General features: G+C 48.3%; 1 protein-coding gene across 1 annotated transcript; it reads left to right on the top strand.

The window, feature by feature from the left end:
- Positions 1 to 3,321: 3,321 nt before the first annotated feature.
- Positions 3,322 to 24,853, top strand: PDIA4 (protein disulfide isomerase family A member 4). The gene is made up of 10 exons (XM_081286341.1): positions 3,322 to 3,641; positions 10,988 to 11,159; positions 12,322 to 12,527; positions 13,993 to 14,131; positions 15,726 to 15,931; positions 16,038 to 16,196; positions 17,490 to 17,641; positions 19,826 to 19,982; positions 20,444 to 20,677; positions 22,301 to 24,853. The coding sequence occupies exons 1-10, from the start codon at positions 3,554 to 3,556 to the stop codon at positions 22,714 to 22,716; spliced, it is 1,929 nt and encodes a 642-aa protein (XP_081142467.1). The 5' UTR covers positions 3,322 to 3,553; the 3' UTR covers positions 22,717 to 24,853.
- Positions 24,854 to 26,264: the final 1,411 nt, after the last annotated feature.

Below are 26,264 nucleotides of genomic sequence, written 5' to 3'. Positions count from 1 at the left end.
TGCACCTTAACTCTAGAATGGAGTTAATCGTTATACATCCTCAGGTAGATGCTTGGGAAGCTGGAGCGTGGGTATGGGACCTCATTTCAGTCTGCAATCATGAATCAAGATGAATCCTTCTGGGGAGAGTGATGTTCTCTCTCAGAAGACAATGTAACAGCATGGTAAAATAATCATGATGTGATATTAAGTTTAAGATGTAGGATATAAAATTACACAGAGATTGTGTGCTTCAGTTACATGGTTTTGTTTTTTGAGGCTGGGTTTCCTCTGTTGCCCAGGCTGGCCTTTAACTCCTGGGCTCAAGCACAGTCCTTCTGCCTCAACCTTCCCAGTAGAGGGGACGAGAGGCATGCACTACCATGCCAGCTAAAAGCAGAGATTTCACTTTTCCCCTTTCTATTGAAAAGGAACTGTATCATAATCAAAGGAAGGTAGGACCAACCATTCCTAAGATCTCCAGCACATACAAGAAATTGTTTCAGCCCAGGTGGTTTAATTCTTCCATAGGATGGATTAGAAACCCCATGGCTGCAGGTTGTACATCTGTCTGGTCTCAGTTTAGTTTTCCAACCATATAAACTCAGCTTGTTATGGCAGACATTGGTGTCATAGATCTATCTAGAGATAATCTGGAAGGGGAAGATTAATTCCCCATAGGCCATTCCCTAAAGGCTATGCAGGAGTAAAGGAAAACACATGTTCAAATTGACCTCTAAACCAAGCCTAACAGTGTTAAGTGGTAGCTCAGGGGACAAGCCAGGGGCTAGTTCATTTATATGAATGAAGTTTCCAAACTAGATTCCAGTTGTATTAACAATCAACCTTTATATATAATTACAATGGTTATGGAGATTTTTTTGAAATTATTTTTAATTTTTTTTTTAGTTGTAGATGAACACAATACCTTTGCTTTATTTATTTTTATGTGGTGCTGAGGATAGAACCAAGTGCCTCATGCTTGCCAGGCAAGTGCTCTACCACTGAGCTGCAACCCCAACCCCTAGTTATGGAGAAATCCTCTCTCTCTGCTGTGGATCACCTCACAGTGGTCTCCCAGCCTGATGTACCCATAACCAAATTGGATGAGGTTTAGAGATGAAGAACAAGGAGATCTGCAACTTGATAAAGTCATATTTTGTTTTTCAATGAACTTCCACTGTTCTAATCTAAATGATTTAATATTTTTCTTTTCTGCTACTGGGGATTGAACCCAAGGGTACTTTACCACCAAGCTATATCCCAGCCCTTTTTATTTTGAGGCTCACTAAGTGGCTGAGGTTGGTCTTGAATTTGCAATCTTCCTGACTCAGGGCTTCCAAGTAACTGAGATTATAAGTGTGTGCCACCCAAATGCTTTTATTTATTATTTTATTATTTTTAATTTTTATTTATTTATTTATTTATTTATTTTAATTTATTGTTGGTCGTTCAAAACATTACAAAGTTCTTAATATATCATATTTCACAATTTGATTCAAGTGGGTTATGATCTCCCATTTTTACCCCATATACCGATTGCTGTATCACATCAGTTACACTTCCATTGATTTACATATTGCCATTCTAGTGACTGATGTATTCTGCTGTTTATCCTATTCTCTACTATCCCCCTTCCCCTCCCCTCCCCTCCCCTCCCCTTTTCTCTCTCTACCCCCTCTACTGTAAATCATTTCTTCACTTGTATTATTTTTCTCTTACCCCTCCTTTCCTCTTATATGTAATTGTGTATGACCCTGAGGCTCACCTTCCAATTCCATGCGATTTCCCTTCTCTCTCCCTTTCCCTCCCACCTATCATCCCTGTTAAGAACATTATCGCTTTAATTTCACAAGGGGTGTGTGTGTGTGTGTGTGCGCACACACACACACATAGGTTGCACTTTGACAGGTTTCCTGTCATACCCGTTATCAACAAAGGGCCTTACTGCAATTGGTTGCCCTTCATTCTTCTCAGTTTAGTGAAAATTCATAAAAAAACTATGGAGAAAGACAAAAATTCTGATTGGACTCAATCTTTTTTCTTTAGAGTTCTTTAAAATAATATTAAATTGTTAGTCTACATTTATCACACTGTAACAAATCACTTCATGCATACTCTGGTGTTACAGTTAGGTGCAGCATGTCTTTGTCCTTTACAAAATTAATGAGGAACCATTGGATTCATAATAAAAACTAACTAAAATTTCCTAATTTCTAACATCTGTGAATGACCTCCTTCCTTTCTTTCTCACTTAATAATCTATATACACAAGAAACCACTACTGGACTCTTGGACTTTATTGTTTTTTGTTTGTTTTTCCCTATTTGTCTTCCATAATTCAGGCATACTAATGCCCAGGGGTTAAAAAAAAATGAATGAAACTCTAATACACACCACAGATTTCTTTTCTGACATACAAACCTAGTTTTCTTCTCCAAAACAGTCAAGAGAGAAAACCTCAGGGCTGCATCTAGATTTCTGTAAACCACTAGATTGCCTATCTGGTATTACTTATGTTTTGAAGTAAATCAGGGAAGGAATAAATAACGAGGCAAAGTTTAGACAAGAATCTGAAGGCTTGCTCATAAATGAAATCCTGGATTCACTTTACTATATGGTCATTCCAGGAGGATCCCCTAACCCTGTGCCCAGGAAAGACATGCACTTTTCTTCTTCTTTTTTTGTACAGGGGATTAAACCCAGGGGTGCTTAACCACTGAGCCACATCCCCAGCTCCCCTCCTATTGAAAAACTTTTGAGACAGGGCCTCTCTAAATTGCCCAGAGCCTCGCTAAAATGCTGAGGCTAGCTTTGAACTTGTGATCCTCCTGCCTCAGCCTCCCCAGCCACTGGGATTACAGGTGTGTCATCACACCCAGTTGCAAACTTGACATGTGGGAAAACTCTTAAGAGAAACCAAGAAGCCCATGACCAGGTTGCAGACTCGGGAGCCCGTCTCTCTCCTTCTTCCAACAACAGACTGGCTCATGCTCGTCCCCTTTGGTTCCCGCTTCTCTAGGACTCGGCGGGCAGGGCACCACAGCACCCCTAAGGCCACGTGTTCTTCCTGCCACGCCAGGCGGGAAGCCCAGCCCGCACAGCCCACCGCTCCCAGGCCCCGCCCCCACGCCCACTGCGCTGCTAGCCAATCGCACCCTGATACGCTGCAAGGCCCCGCCCCCCTTGAGCTCCGCCGGCCGCTTTTGTTCTACCCTGCTGGGTCTCTCGGCCTGTGCGCTCCGCGCAAACCGAGTGGCAGCCGTTGATTGGTGGCCGCCGCGCAGCCAATCAGAAGGGGGCACCTCACGTTAGGGCTCGGAGTTTTAAACGCGCTTCCAGGGGCGCGCCGGCGCGGCCTGAGCCTGGGCGGGGGAGAAGGTAGGACGCAGCGAGGCGCCCGGCCTGCGCGTCCGTCCGCGCGCGGGGATTGGCCTACCGACGGCTTCCCCGCCCCCGGTCATTTGCCTGGGAGGACTTCCTGGAGTGTTTTCTGCGCGCCTCTGTCGTTGGGCTAGTCTGGGAGTGCTCCGCGGCTGCCGGCGCCTGGAGGCCGCGCTCCGCTGCTGCCGCCATGAGGCTCCGAAAAGCCTGCCTGCTCGTCTTGCTCTTGGCGCTGGCGCAGCTGCTGGCCGCGGCCAGCGCCGAGGGAACGGACGAAGGTGAGCGGCGGCCTGGCTGGGGAGGGCGTCGTGCGTCCGCGAGGCTGGAAGCCGTGGGAGCCCGGGTTGTAAGACTGGTGGCCCGCCGGGCTTCGCGCAGGTTCCTGCAGATCGAGGGACGGCCGTCGCTCGCGGTGCGGACTTGCTGGGATTTCAGGGGAAGGAAAGGGGTGCTGGACGGCTTTGGGGATCTCTTAGTGGAGACGACCAAGAGGCCGAGGCTCAGGGCCCACGAGCTCCGACTCGCTGGAAGTCCCTGCCACCCGAGTCTGGGACGCAGAACGGGGTACAGACAGGCTTCTTTGCAAGGCTCCTTCGTTTTCATTCTCTGATTTTCTTAGGTCCAAGCTGATTGTCTTCTGCCCTGAAAGGAGGATCGTGGAACTTATTAAAACTTCCAGACGCACACGCCCAGAGATTGTGAGGGAAGAAGGGGGTCCACAGTGTCCAAACAGGTTTTAGAGAAGATGCGAGGGCGGGAGGACACTCGTGGGAGCTCGCAGGGGCAGCCGCGGGCAGCAGGCATCTTCTTTAAAAATGTTCTCTGTAGATTTGGAAATAATTAATGCACGGGTTCTGGTTTGAAGGTGAAAGGGAGGTTTGCGTCTTCCGTATAAAGAGGAGACCTCATCTCTCTTCTCAGCATTTATTCAGCACCCAGTATGTGCCGGTCTGTGGTGGAGGAGTCAAGCCTGGGTTGTGTGGTCCCCACCCTGGAAACCCGCACTCTGCTAGGGACAGGGTACAGAGCCTCATCATGTTCCTGCATTTTTCTTTGAAATCAGCTACCTGCAAACATAAGAGAACTTTGAAAATTAAGAAGTACTCGTTACAATTCCTAGAGAGCTGGGCATTTAGTATTGGTCTTAACCTTCTTCCTTTGTGTCCTTTTTCCTTACCACTAGCTTTTTACCTGCTAAGTTTATTCCAATATAAATAACCCCGCTTTTCCAATGTTAGTGTGTTGGGGAAACGTGAACTTTAGACTTTTTCAAATAAATTGAGTAACTTCTGTGTGGGTCAGATTCAAAAGTCTTTGCCCAGTAGAAAAGGAAGTAAAACCCAGACTCAGTGGAAAAAAAACACCTGCTGAAAGGAATCAGTACTGCCTACAGGTGTGTCTTGGCAACTTTATCCAAATCACTTGGGTGCTTATTTAAATACATAGTGGGGTTAGGCCCTTGAGTCTGTATTTTAAACAAGTTTTTCACTTTTCATAGGCAGAGTAAATTTTGCATTTGGATACTTTTGGGAACCTAGCTGGAAAGTACAGTAGCATTGTCCACTGAATTTGGGGGGATTCTTGAGAGGCCCAGGAGAGTGGCACATTTGGGTGGACTTCAAGGACTTTGGGGACCATCAAGTTTATACTATGGGTTGTAAATCACTAGTGCTGTATTGTCCCTGGGAAGCAGTTGCTTCTGGGGTGAGCCAGGGTATCTCTGGGGTATCCTGATCAAGGGCATATCCTTCTGGCTTTCTCCTTTACTCCCTCTTATCCTTGAGGGCATCACTAGCCCTTAATTTTCATAGCCTTTCGCATATGACTTGGTCAACAGATCTCCAATGTTCCAACTGACAGAATCTCACTAAATTGCTGAGGCTGGCCTTGAATTTGTGATCCTCCTGTCGCAGCCTTCCAGATCACTGCAATTATAGCCATGCAACACTATGCCAGGCTCTAAATCTTTAGGCCTTTCTTTGGTTTCTCTCACATTTTAGATTCATCAGCACAGTGATATCTGGGCACCTAAATGTCCCATCCCCCAGTGTGGTTGCTAAATAGACTTAAGCCATCTGGTCTAAGCCTCAGGTGCCAGGGCTTTCCATGTTTTGGATTAGAAGTTGCCTGCACTCTTCCAGCTAAAATAATGGTGCATGCCTGTAATCACAACGACTCGGAGGCTGAGTTGGAGGATTAAAAGTTTGAGGCAAACCTCAGCAATTTAGCAAGACTGTCCCAAAATGAGGAATAAAAAGAACTAAGGATATATGTAGTTCAGTGGTGTTATGGTTTGGATGTGAGGTGTCTCCCAAGAGCTCAAGTGTGAGACAATGCAAGAAGGTTCAGAGGAGAAATGATTGGGTTGTAAGAATCTGAACCCAGTAATTCAGTGACTTAATCCCCTGATAGGGATTAGCTGAGAGGTAACTTGGAGGTGGGTAGGGTGTGGCTGTGGGGTATATATTTGTATCTGGGGAGTGGATTTTCTCTCTGCTTCCTGATCACCTTGATGTGAGCTGCTTCCCTCCACCACACTCCATTATGTCCTGCTTCACCTCGAGTCCTGAGGAATGGAGCTGTCCTGTGGATTGAGACCTCTAAAACCGTGACCCCACAAAAAAGTGGAAGACCAGAATGGTCTCATCTTAAACTTTGTGTATTGGGAAGAAACTTTTAAAGAGTTTGGCACAGAGCCTGGCACGTAGTTAATATCAGTGATAATGATTTGATCCCTATTCCGATAACAACTTTGTCCTTTTCTTGTTCACCATAAACCGTTAAGTGTTGGCTTAATGGTCATTTGTGCAACTATTACAGGTGTGCCCCTGGTGGAAACTGGAATTGGCCAGCTGAGGAGGTAGAGGGAGGGCATCCTTGTGGTTGCTGCCTACATCTGGGCTGGACAGAGGAGGGGTGCAAAGTTGTCCGTGGGTGTGTTTGGTAGGAGTCAAAGGGCATTTCAGCCACCTGGTTGGATCCCCCTGTTTCAGGAGTGGCTTTCTCCTGTAGGGTGAGCGAGGTGGAGATGAATGTAGGAGGCTTCATTTACCTCATGCTAGGAGACTACTTCAGGTGGTGCTGGAATGTTTCAATGGGTGTTCTATCTGAGAATGCCCAAATTTAAAAGTGAAGTCCAGTGAAAAGTCGTGTCCCCATTAGGATAAGATGTGTCTAGCTTGCAGGGATATGTAGATTTCTAGTAGACAGGTGTTTTAGTCAACTTATTTGTTGCTGTAACTAAAAGACCCCATAAGAACAATTTTAGAAGAAAAGTTTATTTGGGGGCTCACTGTTTCAGAGGTCTCAGGCCATAGACAGCAGGCTCCATTCCTCGGGGCTGGAGGTGAGGCGGAACATCATGGAGGAAGAGGATGGCAAAGGAAAGCAGCTCACATGATGATCAGGAAATGGAGGTTTCACTCACCAGATATGGGTACACAAGATATGCTGGACCCTGTGACTTACCTCTTCCAGCCACACCCTACCTGCCTTCAGTTAACCACTTAGTTAATTCCGTTAGGGGATCAGTTCACTGATTGGGTTAAGACTCACAACCTCCATACATTGTCTCACATGTGAGCTTTTGGGGGACCCTTCACATCCAAACCATAGCATTCCACGCCTGGCCCCCAAAATCTCATGCCCATCTCACAATGCAGAATAATTTAGTTCCGAGTCTGAAGACTCTCTGAGACTTGGGGCAAACTCACATTATGAGCTCCTGTAAAGATCAAAGAAAGTGTACAAATATCCAATATATAAAGGTACAGAGTAAACATTTCCATTCAGAAAAATAGTACAGATAGAGCCAAAGCAAGACCGAAGTCCAGCTGGGCAAACAAGTTCTGTAGTTCCATGTCCGGCATCTGGAGCACATGGCAGTGTGATGTTTTCTCCAAAGGGCTTGTGTGGCTCCTCCCCTGTGGATGTACTGGTTGCTGTCCACATCCCTCTCTGTTGGCTTGCTTCTGCTGGATTCCTGCAGCTTTCCTTGACATACATTACTGGCATTTCTTAATCTTGGGGTCTCCACTGGAGCTTCAGCTTCTTCCTCACATCTCCACACTTTGACTTCTCAGGGGATGTCCGTAGGGACTCTGACCCTGCTGCTCTTTGCCTGGCCTCCCAGACATTCCTTTGAAATCTTGGTGGAAGCCTCCGTGACCCCCTAACTCTAGTATCCTGCGTTCCTGAAGCACCACGATTGATGCCGAGGTCTGCTGCCATCTGGAGCAGTGGTAAAGCCTTCGGGGACACTGGCTGCAGCATCCTCTGGGTGGCTGAGCACATGAAAAAAACTTCCTTGTGGGCTGGGGATGTGGTTCAAGCGGTAGCGCGCTCGCCTGGCATGCGTGCGGCCCGGGTTCGATCCTCAGCACCACATACCAACAAAGATGTTGTGTCCGTCGAAAACTAAAAAATAAATATTAAAAAAAAAAATTCTCTTTAAAAAAAAAAAAAACTTCCTTGCCCCACTTGTGCAAATAAGGTGCCCCACTCATCTCGATAGAATTTTTACTTAATATTCGCTTAAATCTGAGATGGATGTGGTCTTGCCAATTCCTGAGATGCCCTCAAACCATCTTTCTTATGGTCTCTGGGCAAAGTCTCTAGCATTTCTTTAGTCGCAGTAATGTCTTTATTAACTGCAACTTTCTTAGCCCCAGTTTTACTCCCACCTTTCAAATCCAAGTTTTAAAATTTCTGCTCTGCTTTCTGCTCCTTAATATCATAATAAACTTGGGTAAAAGCCACCAGCAATATCCATGCCACCATTTGAATGCTATGCTGTCTAGAAACTTCTTCCTCCACATTAAGAAGTCTGTTGCTTTTAAAATCGGCCTCACAGAACAAAATGTGGACAACTTCTTAGCCAGAACATAATAGGAATGTCCTCTAGTTCAAGTTCCAATAGAGTCCTTTTTCTCTGAAACCTCATGAACCCACTCTTTAGTGTCCACAGTCAGATTGGCATTCTGGTCCTCTGCGGTCTCACCAGAATTGCCCATTAAGATCTACTTACAGGCTGGGGATGTGGCTCAAGTGGTAGCGTGCTTGCCTGGCATGCGTGCGGCCCGGGTTTGATCCTCAGCACCACATGCAAACAAAGATGTTGTGTCCGCCGGAAAAAAAACTAAAAAATAAATATTAAAATTCTCTCTTAAAAAAAAAAAAGAGTTTGACTAAAATTGAAACGGGTTCGCTTGATGCTTTGAAATTTACATGTTTTTAAAAAAAAAGACCCACTTACAACATTCTAAAGCTTTGCTAGCTTGCATGGCTAACCTTTCCAAAATTCCTCCCGCGAATTACAAAAATCTCCAAAAGCTTCTAAACCACAAGGTCAGGTTATATGACCCCACTTTGGGTACCAATTTTTGTTTTAGTCAGCTTTTTTGTTGCTATAACTAAAGGAACCTATAAGAACAATTTTACAGGAAGAAAAGTATTTGGGGGCTCAGAGTTTCGGAGGTCTTAGTCCATGGACAGTAGGCTCCATTCCTTGGGCTTGAGGTAAGACAAAATATCATGGAGGAAGATTGTGGCGAAGGGAAGCAGCTCACATGTTGACCAGAAAGCAGAAAGAGAGGTCTTCACTTGCAAGATACAAATATATACCCCAAAGCTAAGCCCTCAATGCCCACCTCCTCCAGCTATACCCTACCATTTCAGTTACCACTCATTTAATCCCTATCAGGGGACTTTTCACTGCTTGGGTTAAGTCTCTCACAACTCAGTCATTTCTCCTCTAAACCTTCATGCATTGTCTCACACATGAGCTTTTGGGGGACATTTCACATCCGAACCATAACAATGGGATCGTAGAGCCAGGGACTGGTGGTGTAGCTCAGTGGTAGAGCACCTGTATGGGACACCCTGGGTTCTCTGTTTCTAGCCCTTTCTCAATTTGCAGAGAAATCAACTCTGGGGTTTTGTGGAAGGAACGGAAAGAAGTTCATGTCTTAATGCAGTGGAGAGTGCTTAATTATGTAGGGAATGTTCTATCACTTTGTTTGTTCTCCTTTAAAAGGAAAATACAGTTCATTTTTTTGAATGTTAAACAGGTTGCCTCCTGGGAACGGGCTGACCCATTTAATCAGGAGCCTCTCATTAGGAGTGCTGAGTCTACTTCAGGCTTTTCTTGCTTTCTTCAGAGCATAGCCAGAAAACACCTTTGCACATCCTTTTTGTAAAATCACCCTGAAAAGATCAGCCTTTGTGGTTGTGTTTTAGGTGCCCTCGCCATACACTTGAATCTTCCCTTCCACCTGTGTAACTGAGCAGACTCTGCAGTTCTGCTTCCTGTCCTCTGAGGCTCCTAGCCTGAGGAGGAGGAAGTTCCCTAATGCCTTCTCTCCAGTCTTCTCTTCTGCAAGCTAGTAAGTTCCATTCTGTGACTGGGCTGAGCAGCCAGGCAGTGGGACTGGGATGGTGCCCACTGGGCAGAGAAGCTCCAGAACATCCCTGCAGATTGGTAGTTTTGTTTGTTTTTTAAACCCAGGGATGCTTTACCACAAGCGATATCCCTAGTCTGTCTGCCTTTCTTTTAGACAGGGTCTCATCCTGCTCAACCTCCTGAGTAGCTGGGATTACACCATGTACCAGCTAGATTATAGATTTTAATAATGATGAGAGCTATACCCCCATTCTCCAGAACATCTGAGTATGCTGGGAAGCAAGGTATTATGGGCCATGTGGGAGCAGCAAGTGCATGGCCCCACTGTCCCAGCTGCAGATCCAACACTGGCTTAGCAGAGGCCACAGGCCCCAGGAGTCCCAGTCCCTTGACGGTTTTCAGGCCCTGAGTGCACCCTCAGCCCCAAGTAGCTAGCAGTGTTGATTGAGCTCCTGAGAAGTAACTCCAGAAAAGCACTGGCCTCTAGAAATATTATGGCCTTGGAGTTAGTGAAATTATTGTGCTTGTTGCACTCAGTTCCATTTGCTGCTATGAAAAGCTGGTCAATTAGAACTGGGGGAACTGGGGTTGTAGCTCAGGGGCAGAGCACTTGCCTAGATGTGTAAGGTACTGGGTTCAACCCTTAGCACTGCATAAAAATAAATAAACAACTGGAGTTTCACAAACACTTGGATCTCTTCTATAGTTTGGCAAAAAATCAAACTTGACAGGTTCTACTCAGTTTCCTGCATTCCAAGAAGAAAACTTTGCTTCTAAGCAGAGGTGTAATTTGTTGTCTGACTGAGGTAAAATGTCACCCTTTTCAGAAGCAGAACTAATCCTCCAGGGTGAAAAGTCAAGAAAGAGTCCCTATTTCCCATTTCTACTATTTTGGGGGCCAGGCAGGTAACTCGTTCATGGGAGGTTACATCAAGGCCCTGTTGGTGGAAAGCAGAGCAAGGAAGAGGGCTTTGCATTTGGAGGGGGCTCATCCTGCCCCCACGCCTTTCTGAGGCATTTGCTCTTTAAATAATAATAATAAAAGCCTTATTATTATTATTATTGGCATCTAAAGTGGCCATATAGTGTGCAGACCCAGAGCAGAATTGCTGGGGTGAGGAGGTTTGGCTGCACAGGACTCATAACACATTTGGAGGCTTTGGGGTTCTAAGAAAGTTTTGAAAAAAAGAGTCATCAGTTTCTTCACCAGTATTTTCCACTCAGATGCTTCTGAAAGAGAAGATGCTATTGAGGATGAAGAGGAGGAGGAAGATGAGGAGGAGGAAGAAGACTTGGAAGTTAAGGAAGAAAATGGTGTCTTGGTCCTGAATGATGCGAATTTTGATAACTTTGTGGCTGATAAAGACACAGTGCTGCTGGAATTCTACGCGCCATGGTAAGGACCTGTGTTCCGGTTCCCACGGCTAGTCGGCCTCAGTGCAGAAGGCCCTCCCCTCAGTGCTGTCCAGACCCCGGGTTCCGTTCTGCCAGTTGGCATTGAGCAGCCTCATGGCAGCTTCAGGGAAGGCAGGCTCTGCGGGGTTCTGGTGGCTGCCCTAAGTTTGGGCTGTTGGCCTGTAGGACTCGTCGTTTATTTTTTAACGTACACAGGCACCCCGTTTCCTTTCTTGTCTCCCCTCCTAGTGCTGTACCTGCTGGCTCTCGTCTTCCTTCTGTAAGTCAGGTAGCCTCTGGAAAACCCTACCTTATTCTCAGTGTGTCTTCAGGGATTCTGACTTCACAGACCGCCTGAAAGGGATCACTGGCCCAAACTTTGAGAGACTTTTACAGTTGTCCTTTGGACTCCAAGGGGACTAATCTAGCCTCCACCGTACCTCACAGACACCAAAATACACAGATGCTCTGGTTCCTTATATGAAGTGGCGTGACTGCATGTGATTCTGCATGTCCTCTTGTATTTCGGGGTTGTTTTGTGTGTGGTACTGGGGATGGAACCCAGGGCCTCACACATTGGTAACCAAGTATTCTACCACTGAGCTACACCCGGCCTTTTTGATTTTATTTTCGAGAGTCTAAGATGCCTAGGCTGGCCTTCGACCTTTGATCCTGCTTCACCTCTTGAGTAGCTGGGATCACAAGTGTGTACATCATCTGAAGATTATTTATAATACTTACAATACGTAACACAAAATAAGTGCTACATCAGTAGTTGTTCCGCTGCATTGTTCAGGGAATAGTGACAAGAAGACAAGTCTGTGTGTTCAGTACAGATGCAGGGGTTTTTGTTGTTGTTGATCCACAGTTGTCTGAATTCATGGGTGTGCACCATGTGGATGTGGAGGGCTGACTGTAAACAGAAGGGATCATTTGGGTTGAGAGTACTTGCCAAGGCAGAGCTGGAATTCAAACCTAGATCTGCTTGACTTAAAACCTCTTTTGCCTCTCTATGGTGTTATATGGAGTCATTCCTCTTAACTGCAGATATTTCCTTAGCCCCCATTTGTGTGTGTGTGTGTGTGTGTGTGTGTGTGTGTGACGTTGGATTGCATCTGCATGGTGCAGTAACCTGCTTCTCCTTCCCTCAATCTAATCCTTAGGTGTGGGCATTGCAAGCAGTTTGCTCCGGAGTATGAAAAGATTGCTAGTACCTTGAAGAGTAATGATCCTCCCATTGCAGTTGCTAAGATCGACGCCACCTCAGCATCCATGCTGGCTAGCAGGTTTGATGTGAGTGGTTATCCGACCATCAAGATTCTGAAGAAGGGCCAGGCTGTGGACTATGATGGCTCCCGGACCCACGAAGGTGAGCTAGTACTAAGCACAGTGAGGGGAGCAGACACTTGGTTGGTCACAAGGGAGGAAGGGCAAGTGTCCTGGGACTGGCTCCCCCAGGAGCACCAGCCTGCTGGAGTGTTTGGGGTAAGTGAGGTTAGTGGGAGAGGTGTTTTCACATTCCAAACCATGGCAGCCAAGATCTGGAGCAGGAACATTAGAAATGACACCAGAGGCCCTAATCCCAATGGTATTTCAGAGCAGTGTCCTTGGTATGTAGCATGCCTCTGGAGGGCTGGCTCAGACAGGTGGCTGGCCCCAGCCTGAGTTTCTGATTTGGTAAGGCTCAAGGTAGGCCAAGTAACTGGCACTTCTTAGGAGTGTCCAGGGAGGGCTTCACAGGCTGTGGTGCAAAGCCATGCACAGAGAGTGCAGTTCCGGGAGTCTCCAACAGCATCTGCATTCAGACCTGTTGGGTACCTGCTTGCTCACATGAGGCACTACAGAAGTTTTATTAAATGAATAAACAGATAAAAAATGTGGTTTCCTTAGCAGGGGCATACTACTTTTTTTCTTTTTTTGTGATGGTGGTAGTACTAAAAATTGAACCCAGAAACATTCTTCCTCTGAATTACATCCTTAGCCCTTTTCAGCCAAATTGTTGTGATTACATTTGTGCCACCATACCCAGTGGCATATCTCTCTTGTAATCAGTTTTTTAAAACAGTATACTGCTTCATTTTCCATTCTGCATGTAGAATGGTGGAGAGAACATTGAAGAAGGTTCAGAGGTTTTTGATTTTTGTGATACAGGGGATGGAACCCAAGACTTTGCAAATGCTAGACCCTCTAGACCCTCTGTTCTGCTCCTGGGCTACCTCCCCAGCCCTGGCAAGTTTTTTGTCAGGACATAGTCTTGTGACCAGCTATAGCTGTTGACTACATTTCTGAGGAATGAAGCCACAAACAGCATTTTTTAAAAAGCCTTCTCAGGTGATGCCAGTATACCCTGAGCAGACAGGGGGTATTGCTCCTTTTATATTTTTCTTGATTCTTGCAAACATTTTGGCATGCATGTAATATACTAGTGCTAGATATGTATGATTAAATACATATACAGCCTGTACATGTTAAGGGGATTTCCCAGAATTCTATTAATAAGCATATTTGACCAAAACCAGTTGGTACACAGTCCAGGAGAAAATGAGACCATACATCAAGTAGGTCTCCTGCCTTCTAGAGAAGGCTCGGGTCCGGTTGTGGCAGTGGAAATGTCCCAGGTGGTTGTTGGGATACAGACCCGCTGACTCAACTGCATTCTCAAAACTGTGAAAGTGGCTCTGGCTAGAGATGCCATCAGAGTTCAGGAAGTCACAATTCCTGCTCCCCTTGCCACTTACTCCTTCTCTACCTGCTTCTGGAGGGAGGTGAAGTAAGAACCTGCAGCTTGGGCCTCCGTGTGCTCAGTCTTTTTCTTTTTGTTCCCCTTATTTCAGAAATTGTTGCCAAGGTCAGAGAAGTCTCCCAGCCCAACTGGACACCTCCCCCAGAAGTCACACTTGTGTTGACCAAAGAGAACTTCGATGAAGTCGTGAATGATGCAGACATAATTCTGGTGGAGTTTTATGCCCCATGGTGAGATGGGGGTCTTCAGTTTCATGCTACTAAGATGCTGATTATTCAACACCCTGCTGGGCTTAGGTGGAGGGTGCAGTGCAGGTGGAGGCCAAGGTACCAGGTATTCTGGAAGAGGGGAGTTCATAAACGGTGCCACTGGAGGAGTGGGTGTGGAAGGAAACAGGTAATCAAGGAAAGAGATACCAGAAAGAAAGTGGGGGAGAGTTCAGGCAGCAGATCAGTGAGGTTCCCAAAAGCTTGTGGACCAAAGTGGCTGCTGTCATCAGGCTTCATGGGGGTGGGGAAAGGGCATGACCAATTATAAGGATATCCCAGGAGATAGGATGGGGTGACAAAGTGGACAGAGCAAATCAGAAGGAAGACTTTTCAAAGGTGAATGAGTGTTCCTGCAAGAGGGCCATTGGCCTTCTCAGGAGGTGACCTGAGGCACTTGGTGAGTTTATCATGGGTCAATCAGTGCTTCTGATTCTCGAGCAGTTCTAACAGTTGTCAGGATATGTCCTGTGGATCAGGGTAGAGGCCAATAAATGGCAAATCAGGAAAGTGACTGTCAGGCCAAGAAGAGTGGCCTCAAGTGGCTGTTCTGTGGATGAGTTCCAGGGAGTTGATGGGGAGAGGAAGTGTGTGTGCCTAGAATCAGCAGGTGGAGGCTGTGCCTGGTGCACAGTGAAGGGCCAGGGCTCCCAAGCTCTAAATTGAGGCTTTCTGGGTTCTGTAGGAAAAATCACTGCACCTAGTCATGGGATGTGCAAATGAAGTGAGAATACAGAGGAAAACAAATTGGGAAGAAGGGAAGAAATGCCTTGGTTGGTGAGCAGGCAGGCTGTGACCCCCCCTTAACTCTCCAGTGATGCTGGGAGATGCTGGCCCTTGTCCTGCTACAGAAGCGGCCCTGGCTTGGTGGTTGGGGAGTGGGAAGAGGAAGAGCAACAGGACATTGCACCTATGGGTTGTTTTAGGGATTCTGATTTGCAGCCATTCAGGAGCCAGTGCAGCAGACCGTTGCCTGTGCTGGGTGTATGTGGTGCGGTTTGTTTGGTTTTTGATACCTTGGAGGACATTTATCCTTCTACTTGCAAATAGTTTCCATGTTGCAGGGGCAATCCTTCAGGTTTTTTGGGTGTCCTAAAGGCCAGGGCAAGACAGTGTTTAACTGAGGATTGAGAGCCTGTGACACATGAGGCCCTGGCCACGCAGGTTTTGGCAGGTCATGTGGTGTAGACGGGCTGAGTTTCGCACAGCCGCCTGAGTTCCTCTGACTCATGCCTGTCTTCTCCTGCCCTGGTTTGCTTGTGCAAGCGCAGGCTGGTCACACTCTTCATCCTTTCCATGTCTCTGTGATGTTGTTACCTTGTCCCGCGTGCACACTCTGGTTCACAGATGCCATGCAGGAAGCTCACATCTTCACCTCCTAGTTTCTCCCACCTCCTGGTTTCTCCTGGCTCAGTGCCCACACCTAGGAGACATTCTAAGGTTTACTGGATGCACCTGAGTTGCTTGGGTACACTGGATTAGTTTCTGCACCTCATTTAGCTGGGAGATGAGTCCACACTGGGACAGGCCCCTGACAGAACTGGCTTCCCCTTGGCAGGTGTGGACACTGCAAGAAACTTGCCCCTGAGTACGAGAAGGCCGCCAAGGAGCTCAGCAAGCGCTCCCCGCCAATTCCACTGGCAAAAGTTGATGCCACTGCAGAGACAGACCTGGCTAAGAGGTTTGATGTCTCTGGCTACCCTACCTTGAAAATTTTCCGCAAGGGAAGGCCTTTTGAGTACAATGGACCACGAGAGAAATATGGTACGGCCACATCCTTTCACCACCCCCTGGTGGGGCGAGCCCCATGATAGAGGAGTAGTGTGGGCCACTCCAAAAGCCCCTCCTCAGGTGTGTGCTTTCTCCCCAGGGATTGTTGACTACATGATTGAGCAGTCCGGGCCTCCCTCCAAGGAGGTTCCAACCCTGAAGCAGGTCCAGGAGTTCTTGAAGGATGGGGACGATGTTGTCATCATTGGGGTCTTTCAGGGAGAAAGTGACCCAGCCTACCAGCAATATCAGGATGCTGGTAAGTACTGGCCCGCTGTGCTGAACAGCATGCATAAGCCCTTCCAGGAGATCGGGACTATCAAAATGGGCAAAGTGTGTTTTGTACAAAACTCAAGGGTCATCACAAAGGAAATGGCTGGATGGTTGACTGGGGTAGCATATGTGGGAATGAGCCTTCCACCTGGGGCTGGGGCTGGGTTGGTTGGCCTTCCTTGCACATGGATGGTAGGATCACATACTAAATGGGGGAAACTAGTTGCGCCATCATCCCCTTGGCCTCTGAGCAGAGGGGAGGGCACGTCATACTCATCCAAGTGTCTGCCTTCCCTCTTCCTTACCCCTCTGTAGGAGGGAAGGCTCTGACCATAAAGCGAGGGCCTCAGACCTGGGTTCAAGTTACTAACACTGTGGCCACAGGTCCAAGGCTGTCATCTTTACTACTCCCCCAGAAGTTGTCAGATCAATTGGAAAAATGTAGATGAAGTACTTTACAGAGTGCCTGGCAATACGAAGTGTGCTCCAGATGGCACCACAGGACAGTCTTGCTGTCCTGAGAAGTGAAGTGATGGTGGACAGCTGTCAGCAGCCATGTTCTATGAGGGTGGGGACAGGTGGCATCACCCCATCTTGAAATCCATTCTGCCGAGGCCCGGCTCCTAGTGCCTGGGGACCACATACAGGCCTTCCTCTCCATCCTTACTACTTTCCTGAGGCCTTCTCCCCTCCATATCCCAGGCAGCTTGGTTTTCTACTTTCAAGTGCTTATTATCATCTTTTTTAAATTCACAACTCACCATGGCACAATAACAAGTATGCATACATTGAATGGATTAATGTTGTAATAAAACTTACAGTAGAACTAAATTTGATTCATGTTTCCTCAGTCTTTATTGGTTAGGTAACCTTGCCATCCATTCTAGACTTGTCAGTTAGGAAGAAACTTGCAGGGGGAACTCCAGCCTCCCCAGGGCTTTTGCTGAGTGCTAATGAACCGCATTCAGGCTGCAGCTCCCCATTTAGGAGGTTAGGGTGAAACCCCCACCAAGAACCCCAGGTGGAAACTCAGTGTAAAGTCCTAGGCATGTGTGATGCTGCACTGTACACAGATGTGACATGCTGTTGGCCTCAGTGCCTCTATGCTGCTCCTTGTCACGGATGGTGGGGTTTAAGCTCGGGTATTGTCCACACAGAATTTTTTGGTTTAGTCACGTTGTTTTTAGGGTGTTTGCTTTGGCTGGTATAGGTAACGAATTAAACTTCATTCATTTTAGCAGTTTTGTAATTGCATTTTATTGTATTGTTAATTTGTCAGCCAACAACCTGAGAGAAGATTACAAATTTCACCACACTTTCAGCACTGAAATAGCTAAGTTCTTGAAAGTTTCCCTGGGGAAGTTGGTCGTAATGCAGCCTGAGAAATTCCAGTCCAAGTATGAGCCCAGGAGCCACGTGATGGATGTGCAGGTGAGCAGGGGCTCTGCCTGGGCACCCAGCAGGCATGAGCATCTGGGGTTGGAAGCATGGCAGGAGTTTTGCCCTGTTCGCTGCATCTGGAGTGCCTTTCCCAGCCCTCTCTTCCCACCCCACTGTTGGCCTGAAGGCACTGGTGGGAAGCTCAGCCAGGTGGCTCAGGGACCAAGTTTGCAGGAGGTGTGGGGCTGGGGCACCACATACCTGGCAGGTCATAAGACCTAAGGCCCCAGTGAGGCTCCCTCTGCTTTTGCCAAAGCAGTTGTTCTCTCTATACCTCCTGGCAGGTAGGCTCTTATCTCCTTTGGTGCCCATGCTATGGTGGGTTTGGTCTGGATGTGCTGGGGCAGAATTGAGCCTCATTTGCTGGGAGGTGGTTTGGGTACCGAGGCTGTAATGCCCAGTGGGCCCTTCCCCTTCCCTGGGTGGAGCTGGTCAACTTGGCACATATATTACCTCTTTGCATGCTAATCTAACTAAAAAGTTTTTTATCATATAGTTCTGGGTGGCTTACCAGCTCAGGGTGAGCCTGGGTCCAGCTCGGCATTCCCCAGGTTTCTGCAGATAGATCTGGTTTGGAGAGGATGGCAGCTCTGAAGCTTTTAATTAGCAGAAACTGGCGAGCAGAGCACGTGCTCCTCTCCAGGGCCCACAGCAGCTGAAGTGCAGGTGGAGTGCAGGTGTCCTGGGCTGAGCTGGCCCCATGCACCTTTCTCATTAGGCTCTAGGCTCTCAGGTCCTGGAGGAGGAGAGAGCGAGGCGAGGTGAGCGAGCATATAGGGAGCAGCCACAGAGACTGGGGTATGACGGAGCCCAGAGAGGCTGCGACTGTCCTGAGTCTGTCTGGTTCCTCGTACTCCCCTGTCCTCGGATCCCTTGGTCCCTTTCTTAGACTGCATGCTCACCCCATCCATTTCTCAACCCACATGAGGCTCAGGACCCTCTTCCCTGAACTTGGGACAGCTGCTGTGACCCTTCCCTCTCACTTCTCTTCCTTTCATCCAGAGACCTGCATCCCATGGAAAGAGGGACCCTTTAGGCGGGTGTGGACCCCAGGAATCAGGCATATAGCCCTGTGTGGTCGTGCATGTTCCCAGGAAAGGGTCTTTAGCATTTAGTACATTCTTTAAAGGGTTCTTGACCCCAGAGAGCTTCATCAGTGTGATTAGTCTGCTAAGCCTGTCCCTGCTGCTCTGCTCCTGGATCCCCTCCAGAGCACTCCTTTCCTGCTTTTCCAGCACATTTCACCCATCCAGTACATCAGACCAGATCCTCTGGGCACCTCACCCTGTCTCTGCCCTTTCCCACCCTGCAAGGCCCTCCTGTCCTTCAGCGCCACTAAGGACCCCTCCCTGGCCACCCCATCCAGGTGGGAATTGTGGGCCCATGGGGTTCACCCACCACTTCCTATCTGTACAACCTTGGGCAAACTGGTTGTGCCTCAGCTTCTCCAGCTATAAAGTAGACATGGCAGTGCCCACCTCTGTTTGTTGTGAGGGTGATGTCTATGAAGGGCCCAGTAAAAAGGTAAAGTCCTCACTGAGAACCTGGAGACACCCAGTCTGAGCTGTGTCTTCATTGCAACTGCCACTGTGCCCAGCCAGTCACAGATAGCATGTAAATGTCATCAAGACATTCCACCTGGGAAACTTCACAAGCCATCCTTAAAGGCCACAGTGCTGAGACTTCAAGAGCAGTCATCTGAGCCCATATGTGCTGAGCTGTCTGCAGGCACAATGTCCCAGAGAATAGGGGTAGTCTCAGCCGCTGAGCACCTCACCCCCACACAGCTTTGACTCCACATTCTAATCTGAGGTTACATCTTGCCAAATATAAGATGAATCTCATAGGCTCTTGTGAAGATAGTTGAGCTGAAGATGGAAAGTTCTGTACTATCAGATCATGTTGGTGGCTGTTGTCATTGGAGAGCCACGCCTTTCTTGAAAAGTTCCTCACTGGGCCTGGCCTTGCCTGAGAAGTGCACTAGCATTGACAAGCAGGCAGTTACTGGGGTATGCTTGAATGGGGACAAACCCAGAGTGTTTGATCCAAGGACCACTGCCCCTCCCCCATGCAGAAGCTCTTTAAGACAAACATCTGTTAGCAGTGACAGTAAAAGATATGCTAGCTAATCCCTTTTTTGTTGGGCCATTCTTACCTGTGGCCTCTTCAAAACAGGGTTCCACCGAGGTGTCAGCCATCCAGGACCATGTGGTGAAGCACGCTTTGCCCTTGGTGGGCCATCGCAAGACCTCCAACGATGCTAAGCGGTACACCAAGCGCCCCCTGGTGGTTGTCTACTACAGCGTGGACTTCAGCTTTGATTATAGAGCTGGTGAGGGACCCGCCAGACCCATCCGGAGCCATAGGGCTCACTCAGAATCCTGCCTTGGCCTAGGCCTCACAGGTTAATGGTGCACATGTAGTTTTTAGTAAGGGCTTCAGTGTCTTCAGGGTCACTTTCCTTTGCCCTTCTCTTTCTAGCAAGAAGGGAGCATAGTCGATTGGGGCCAGCACCCTCTTGGAGGTGAGGCTACAGTCAGGACTGGGCCACCTTGGCTCCAGACACTGCTGTGTCATCTGGGCACGGGTCTTCTGGGGCTTGCTGGGCTTGCAGCCCCCGACCACCTGCCCACAGTGGGGCTCTTTCAGGTTTGCCTTTGTCTCCAGTTGAGGTGTATCTGGGGCTTGTGTGTTGTCAGAGAGTGTTAGTGACAGTCTTACACGTTACCTCAGGCTCTAAGCTAGATATAGGTGCCCAGCCAGCCAATCAGCTCACAGCCTGGTCCATTTCAGCTACTCAGTTTTGGCGAAACAAAGTCCTGGAAGTGGCTAAGGACTTCCCTGAGTACACCTTTGCCATCGCTGATGAGGAGGACTACGCCACAGAGGTGAAGGACCTGGGGCTCAGCGAGAGTGGGGAGGACGTCAATGTGGCCATCCTCGATGAGAATGGGAAGAAGTTTGCCATGGAGCCAGAGGAGTTTGATTCTGACACCCTGCGGGAGTTTATCACAGCTTTTAAAAAAGGTGAGTTGGGGCTGAGCTGTCCCCTCAGGTGGAACACAGAACCTGGGCAGCCGTGGGGTGTCCGATGCTGCACATGTGCAAGAGGCCAGGAGAGTCCACGGGCAGCCTCTGCCCACTCCGCTTCCCATTCCCATTCCCGCTCGCTCGCTCCCTGACTTCCTTGTCTGGGGAAGGACCAGCTGTGACCTAAACACCAGGACACCAAGAACACATAGAAGTTTTAGAACATTTGGGAGGGTTTGTTTTTGTTTTTGATTTTTTCTTTTAAACTGGGGATTGTACCCAGGGGCTCATACCACTGAGCTATATCCCCAGCCCTTTTTGTTTTGAGACAGGGCCTAGTAGCTGAGGCCGACCTCAAACTTGGGATCCTCCTGCCTCAGGCTTCCAAGCAGCTGGGATAACAAGAGTGTGTCACCATGCCTGGCAGCAAGAGAACTTTATTTATTTGGCTGTACTGGCGGTGGAACCCAGGGCCTCATTCAGGCTAGGCAGGTGTTCTACCACTGAGACACATCCCCAGCCCTCTTCTATTGTTTGCTTTAGAAGCAAAAGCAAGATTTGGGAGACCATCTTAGGGCTTACTTAGCATCAGCCTCCAGAAGCTAAAAGTCAGGTTTTGAGCAGGGGTACGCAGAGGCAGCCTGGAAAGATGAATTCAGGTAATGCCTCTGGGGGCTTCAGAGCCTCTTTGTTGTCAGCCACTTGTTCTAATGAGCCTGACCTTGGTTTTCCCTCCTGGATCTGGAGATGAGAGGCTAGAAACATCCGAATTGGGTGGGCCTTGGAAATTTTAAGAAGCCTTTTCTAGAAAATCTTTTTTTTTTTAAGAGAGAGAGAGAGAGAATTATTTTATTTTTCCGCAGACACAACATCTTTGTATGTGGTGCCGAGGATCGAACCGGGGCCGCACGAATCCCAGGCGAGCGCGCTACGGCTTAAGCCACATCCCCAGCCCTCTTTTTTTTTTTTTTTTTTTATATTTATTTTTTAGTTATAGTTGGACACAATATTTTTATTGAATTTATTTATTTATATGTGGTGCTGAGGATCGAACCCAGGGCCTCGCATGTGCTAGGTGAGCGCTCTACCACTGAGCCACAACCCCAGCCCCTCTTTAAAATAAGCTTTTGGATTTAGGAATAAGTTTCATGTGTGTGGAAAACCTAATTTGAAGTCTAAATGATGTTCTTGATTGATATGTTGAGTGAGTTGCCCAATCCCAGCCACAGGATGGTGGTTCACCAGGGAACCTGTCCACTTTCTTCATACTGCTCCCTGTGTGGCTTTCAGGTCCTCAGTGCCAGTGCTCTGTAGCTCCTCTGCACTGGGCAGCATCTCTGGATACTCTTAATGGATAAGGCCTGGTGGCCCATTAGGCCTGGGGTAGGGTGGACATGCACCTTCACTGGCTTGTTCTGGGACTAGGAGAATAAGAGATACGTGTTAACTATAGCAGTGCCCATTGCTGGGGTCAGGTTTGGGGGTTAGGTCCTCCTGTCCCTAGTAGTGTGACTTACCACCAGCAGTATTCACCCTTTCCTGCTCACTGAGCTGCCTGGCTGCTGGGTCCAGGGTCCTTCAGCACTGACGCCTTCTCCCGGGCTTGGCTTTCCTTGGCAGGGAAACTAAAGCCAGTCATCAAATCCCAGCCGGTGCCCAAGAACAACAAGGGGCCTGTCAGGGTGGTTGTTGGGAAGACCTTTGACAGCATCGTGATGGACCCCTCGAAGGACGTGCTCATCGAGTTCTACGCACCCTGGTGTGGGCATTGCAAGCAGCTGGAGCCTGTCTACACTAGCCTGGCCAAGAAGTACAAGAACCAGAAGAACCTGGTCATCGCCAAAATGGATGCCACCTCCAATGACATCACCAGTGACCGCTACAAGGTGGATGGCTTCCCCACCATCTACTTTGCTCCTGGAAAGGACAAAAAGAACCCAATTAAATTTGAGGGTGGAAACCGAGACCTGGAACATTTAAGCAAATTTATAGACAAACATACCACAAAATGGAGCAGGACCAAGGAAGACCTTTGAAGGCTGGAAGTCTGCAGAGGGTGGGAGGAGCCAGACACTGTAGTGGCCAGTGGCCACCGAGTAAGCCTTGAGGCCAAGGCCATCAATGTAATGGTGGTATCTCAACTTTTTTCTTTTTTTTTTATTTTTTATACTTTGATATGTCACCTCGTGCTCAGAATACTGAATAGCCATGAATGCAGTAGCTTAGGCCAGATTTCTATGGAGGATACATCTATTTTTATCATTTGGTCTGATTTTTTTTTTCTTTTAACATTTTCTCAAAGCAGATAAGTTGAATCTCTGTGAGAATGTTTTCTTTTTTAATTTAAAGATTCAAAAAACTGCCAAATCATGTTGAGCTTGCCTTTTATCATGTTTGAGGAATTGTTAGTTTAAGATGTGACTGTTGGTATGTTTTAGTTTTCTTCCTGTGTTGGCACAGAAGTGAGTGCTGTCACCAAGCACTTGCCCAGAACGATGTTCCAGCCTGAACTCCGAGCAGCCTGCAGTCCAGCAAGGGGCACCTCGGACTGTACAGACATCGCCGTCCTACTGTCCCACCTCCTGTCACAGCCTGGGCCACGGTTGGAGGATCATGGCCCCATCCCCAGCTCAGACCCTCTGATGGAGCAGAAGTGTTCCCGGACACAAGACACTTTGAGGTCGTAGAAAAAGTAGGATATAGTCAGGTGGCACACACCTGTGATCCCAGCAACTCAGGAGGCTGAGGCAGTAGGATGGCAAGTTTAAGGCCAGTCTGGGTAACTCCGTGAGACTGTGTTTCAAAACAGAAAATTTTAAAAGGCCGGGGGCAGAGGTGCTGGGGATATAGTGCAGTGTAAAGCACCTCTGGGTCCAGTCCGCCAGGATCAAAAGAGAAATGGAGTTGGGTTGCATAATGGGATTAAAAAGTCACTAAAAATTAACTTGAATAACTATGTTAGAAAATATCTTCTCTGTTCTGCAAGCTTTAGGGTTGAATGGTTTGATGGAGCCTGCACCTGGTGGATGGGCTGTCCAGCCGAGTACATGTTATCTCACCTGACCCTCAAACCCCAAGGGGGCCACCCTGACCTAGGGCAAGAGGGTTCATTGCTTAAAATAGGTGAGCAGTGGCAGATTGTCATGCTGGGGAGGGGCAGGCAAGGAGGTGGCCCTGCATAGCTGAGTGGGGGCTGGGAAGGAGAGGGTGCTCTCAGGCCTGGGGAGACTCTCCGTCTCCCCACTCTCTCCCCTCCACCCTGGTGCTTACCTTCTGACTGACGGAAACTAGAGAGGCACCTCTCTGAGCAGTGACTGGGCTGATGGCAGGTGGAGGGCGGGGGCAGGAGGCAGGTCTCACAGGAAGCCGGGCTTTTTCAAGTTGTCTGTTGCTCAGTTGTTTGGCTGAGGTAGACTGAGCGTGTGGATGGGTGCAGAGACTGTCCAGGTCTCCAGAGCCATGAGCCTGCTGCCCTGCTTTGCTCTGGGCTGGGCCTCCTCAGGGTTGTAGGACTGGCACAGAAGTGAGTGCCCAGAGACCTGTCCTTGGAGGGAAAGTCACTCGGCACTGTCCCAGGGGAGCAGAGTGGCTCCTGCCCTTGCAGGGCCCCCAACTTGTGCCAGCAGGAGGTTCTGCTCAGCTGAGGTCCGGGGGCCTTTCTGACATGGCTTAATCTGAAACTCAGCAATGATTGGCTGGAGCCAGGCAGAAAACAGGGCTAGGTCCTCCACTTCAGATGGCTGGTTGGTTTTCAGAAATGCAGCATTTCAGGCCAGCTGGTCCTACTGAACCAGTCTGTAGAAGATCCCAGGAGAGTCACATACGCACTATATTCTAGAAACAGGAGTAAATCAGTGTTGTAGGCGTAGGCAGACTCCTCTTCCAGGGCCCAGGGGGCAGGATCTCTAGGATTCTGAGGCTGATCAGATACTGAGGTTAGGTGAGTGGATCTGATAAGCCTGGCTTGAATTGAGGTGGTTTGTTATTTAATTATGAAACTTTCAACATGAATCAGTTGGGTGCCTACTGGATATGAGGGACTGGGCATCTATTGTTTACCAAAGCCTTAATCCCAGCTGGTTGTACTATTGAACTATGTGAATTTAGGCAGGTTACTTAGCTTTTCTGAGTTTATTTTCCCATCTGTGAAATAAAGCTACAACCTTCACAGAGTATTTGTAAAGCTGAAGTAGATACATGTGCATGGGGCTTAGTGTGGTCCTGGTTATGTGGTACCCATGGGTGGAGCTGGCTCACGGTCACATGGAAGCTGCTGGGTCCCAGACTTGGAGTTCCAGTCAAAGAAGGCACGATTCCTCTTGTAAATGGTCGTATTCTAACCTAGTATGTGCTGAGTTAGTGAAGTGAATCCCTTGCTTGGAGAGCACTGAGGCACAGAACATCAGACCGCAACCTGAAGCCCCACAGAGCCCTGCACTGCCGCGTTTGAAGGCTTCCCCCTGCTACAGCTGCTCACTGCCGTCTCCTGCCTGCTCTGAGGGGCCAGCCTTGGCCACTGATCTAGCACTGCAGACACAAGGTACACAGAGGTGTATAAAAGGCAGATTCCTGATGCCAGCCCTGGCCTACTGAGTCAGCCCACAGCCTCGGTTCGGGGCCCACTCCCAGATGCCCCCACATGTGGCCCCTGAAATGCAGGCAAACAGGTCTTGCTACCTTCACCCTGGAGAAATGGAAGAGGGCAGAAAAATTGACTCCCCCCAAACCACTGGTCTGTAAATTGGGAAGTCAGAACCAGAATTCTTTCCCCAGGACCGCATCTCCCTAAATGTGTGGCAGATATTGTGGTGTAAATGTCCTCAGCAAAGCTCAAGTTGAAATTTCATCCTCGGGGCATACTAAGAGAGGGATCTGTAAGAAGTAAGTGATTGGGTCTTACTTCAAAGAGGAACTCTGAATCCGTTTTAAGGGAGTAAGGTAGAGCAGCTGCACTCACATTGTGCTAACTGCACCAGACAGAACTGGGAAGAAAGGGGAGAGGCAGGAGGACCCCTTGTGCTGGGCACATGGTCACTGAACACCTTTAAATGGATCACTGCCAAGACTCCAGGTCCTTGGGGAGTCCGGACTCGTCCTCTCCTCCCCACTGGCTGTGCACAAAACAATGAGCTTGGCTCCCAGTTCAGGGTATTCAGGTCTTAGGTTACCAAGAGGCTGGAGTGGGGGAGGAACAGGTCCGAGGAAGTGGCGGCTGGGCCTGGAGAAGGGATCAAGTGGGACTCCAGCTCGCCTCAGAGTTTTCTCATATATAAAAATATAAAAACACTGTGGGCTCCTCTTAGGTAGAAAATGGAGGCCTTTGAATTCTCCCTCTCCCCTCTTGCTGCAGAAGCCTCCGACTTGGAGAGCAGAGATAGTTGAGGCTGCCTCAAGACTTAAGAGACCTTCAAGGCCAGAGTAACAGACAAGGTAACAAGGAAAAACAAAAGGAAGTGCTGGTGACCAGGGGGCACCTGAGGTCCCACGTGGCCCCTAGAGGAGGCAGTGCTGCCTGTGGGAATCTGGGCCTGTGGTCACGTCCGATTTTTCAAGAAAAATCAGGCATTTTTATGGATGTCAACCA

Source organism: Spermophilus citellus, assembly GCF_964194105.1.
Source record: "Spermophilus citellus genome assembly, chromosome: 3".
NCBI classification, from domain to species: Eukaryota; Metazoa; Chordata; class Mammalia; order Rodentia; family Sciuridae; genus Spermophilus; species Spermophilus citellus.
Note: the sequence above shows the minus strand (reverse complement) of the source record. Positions and strands in the feature narration are given on the sequence as shown.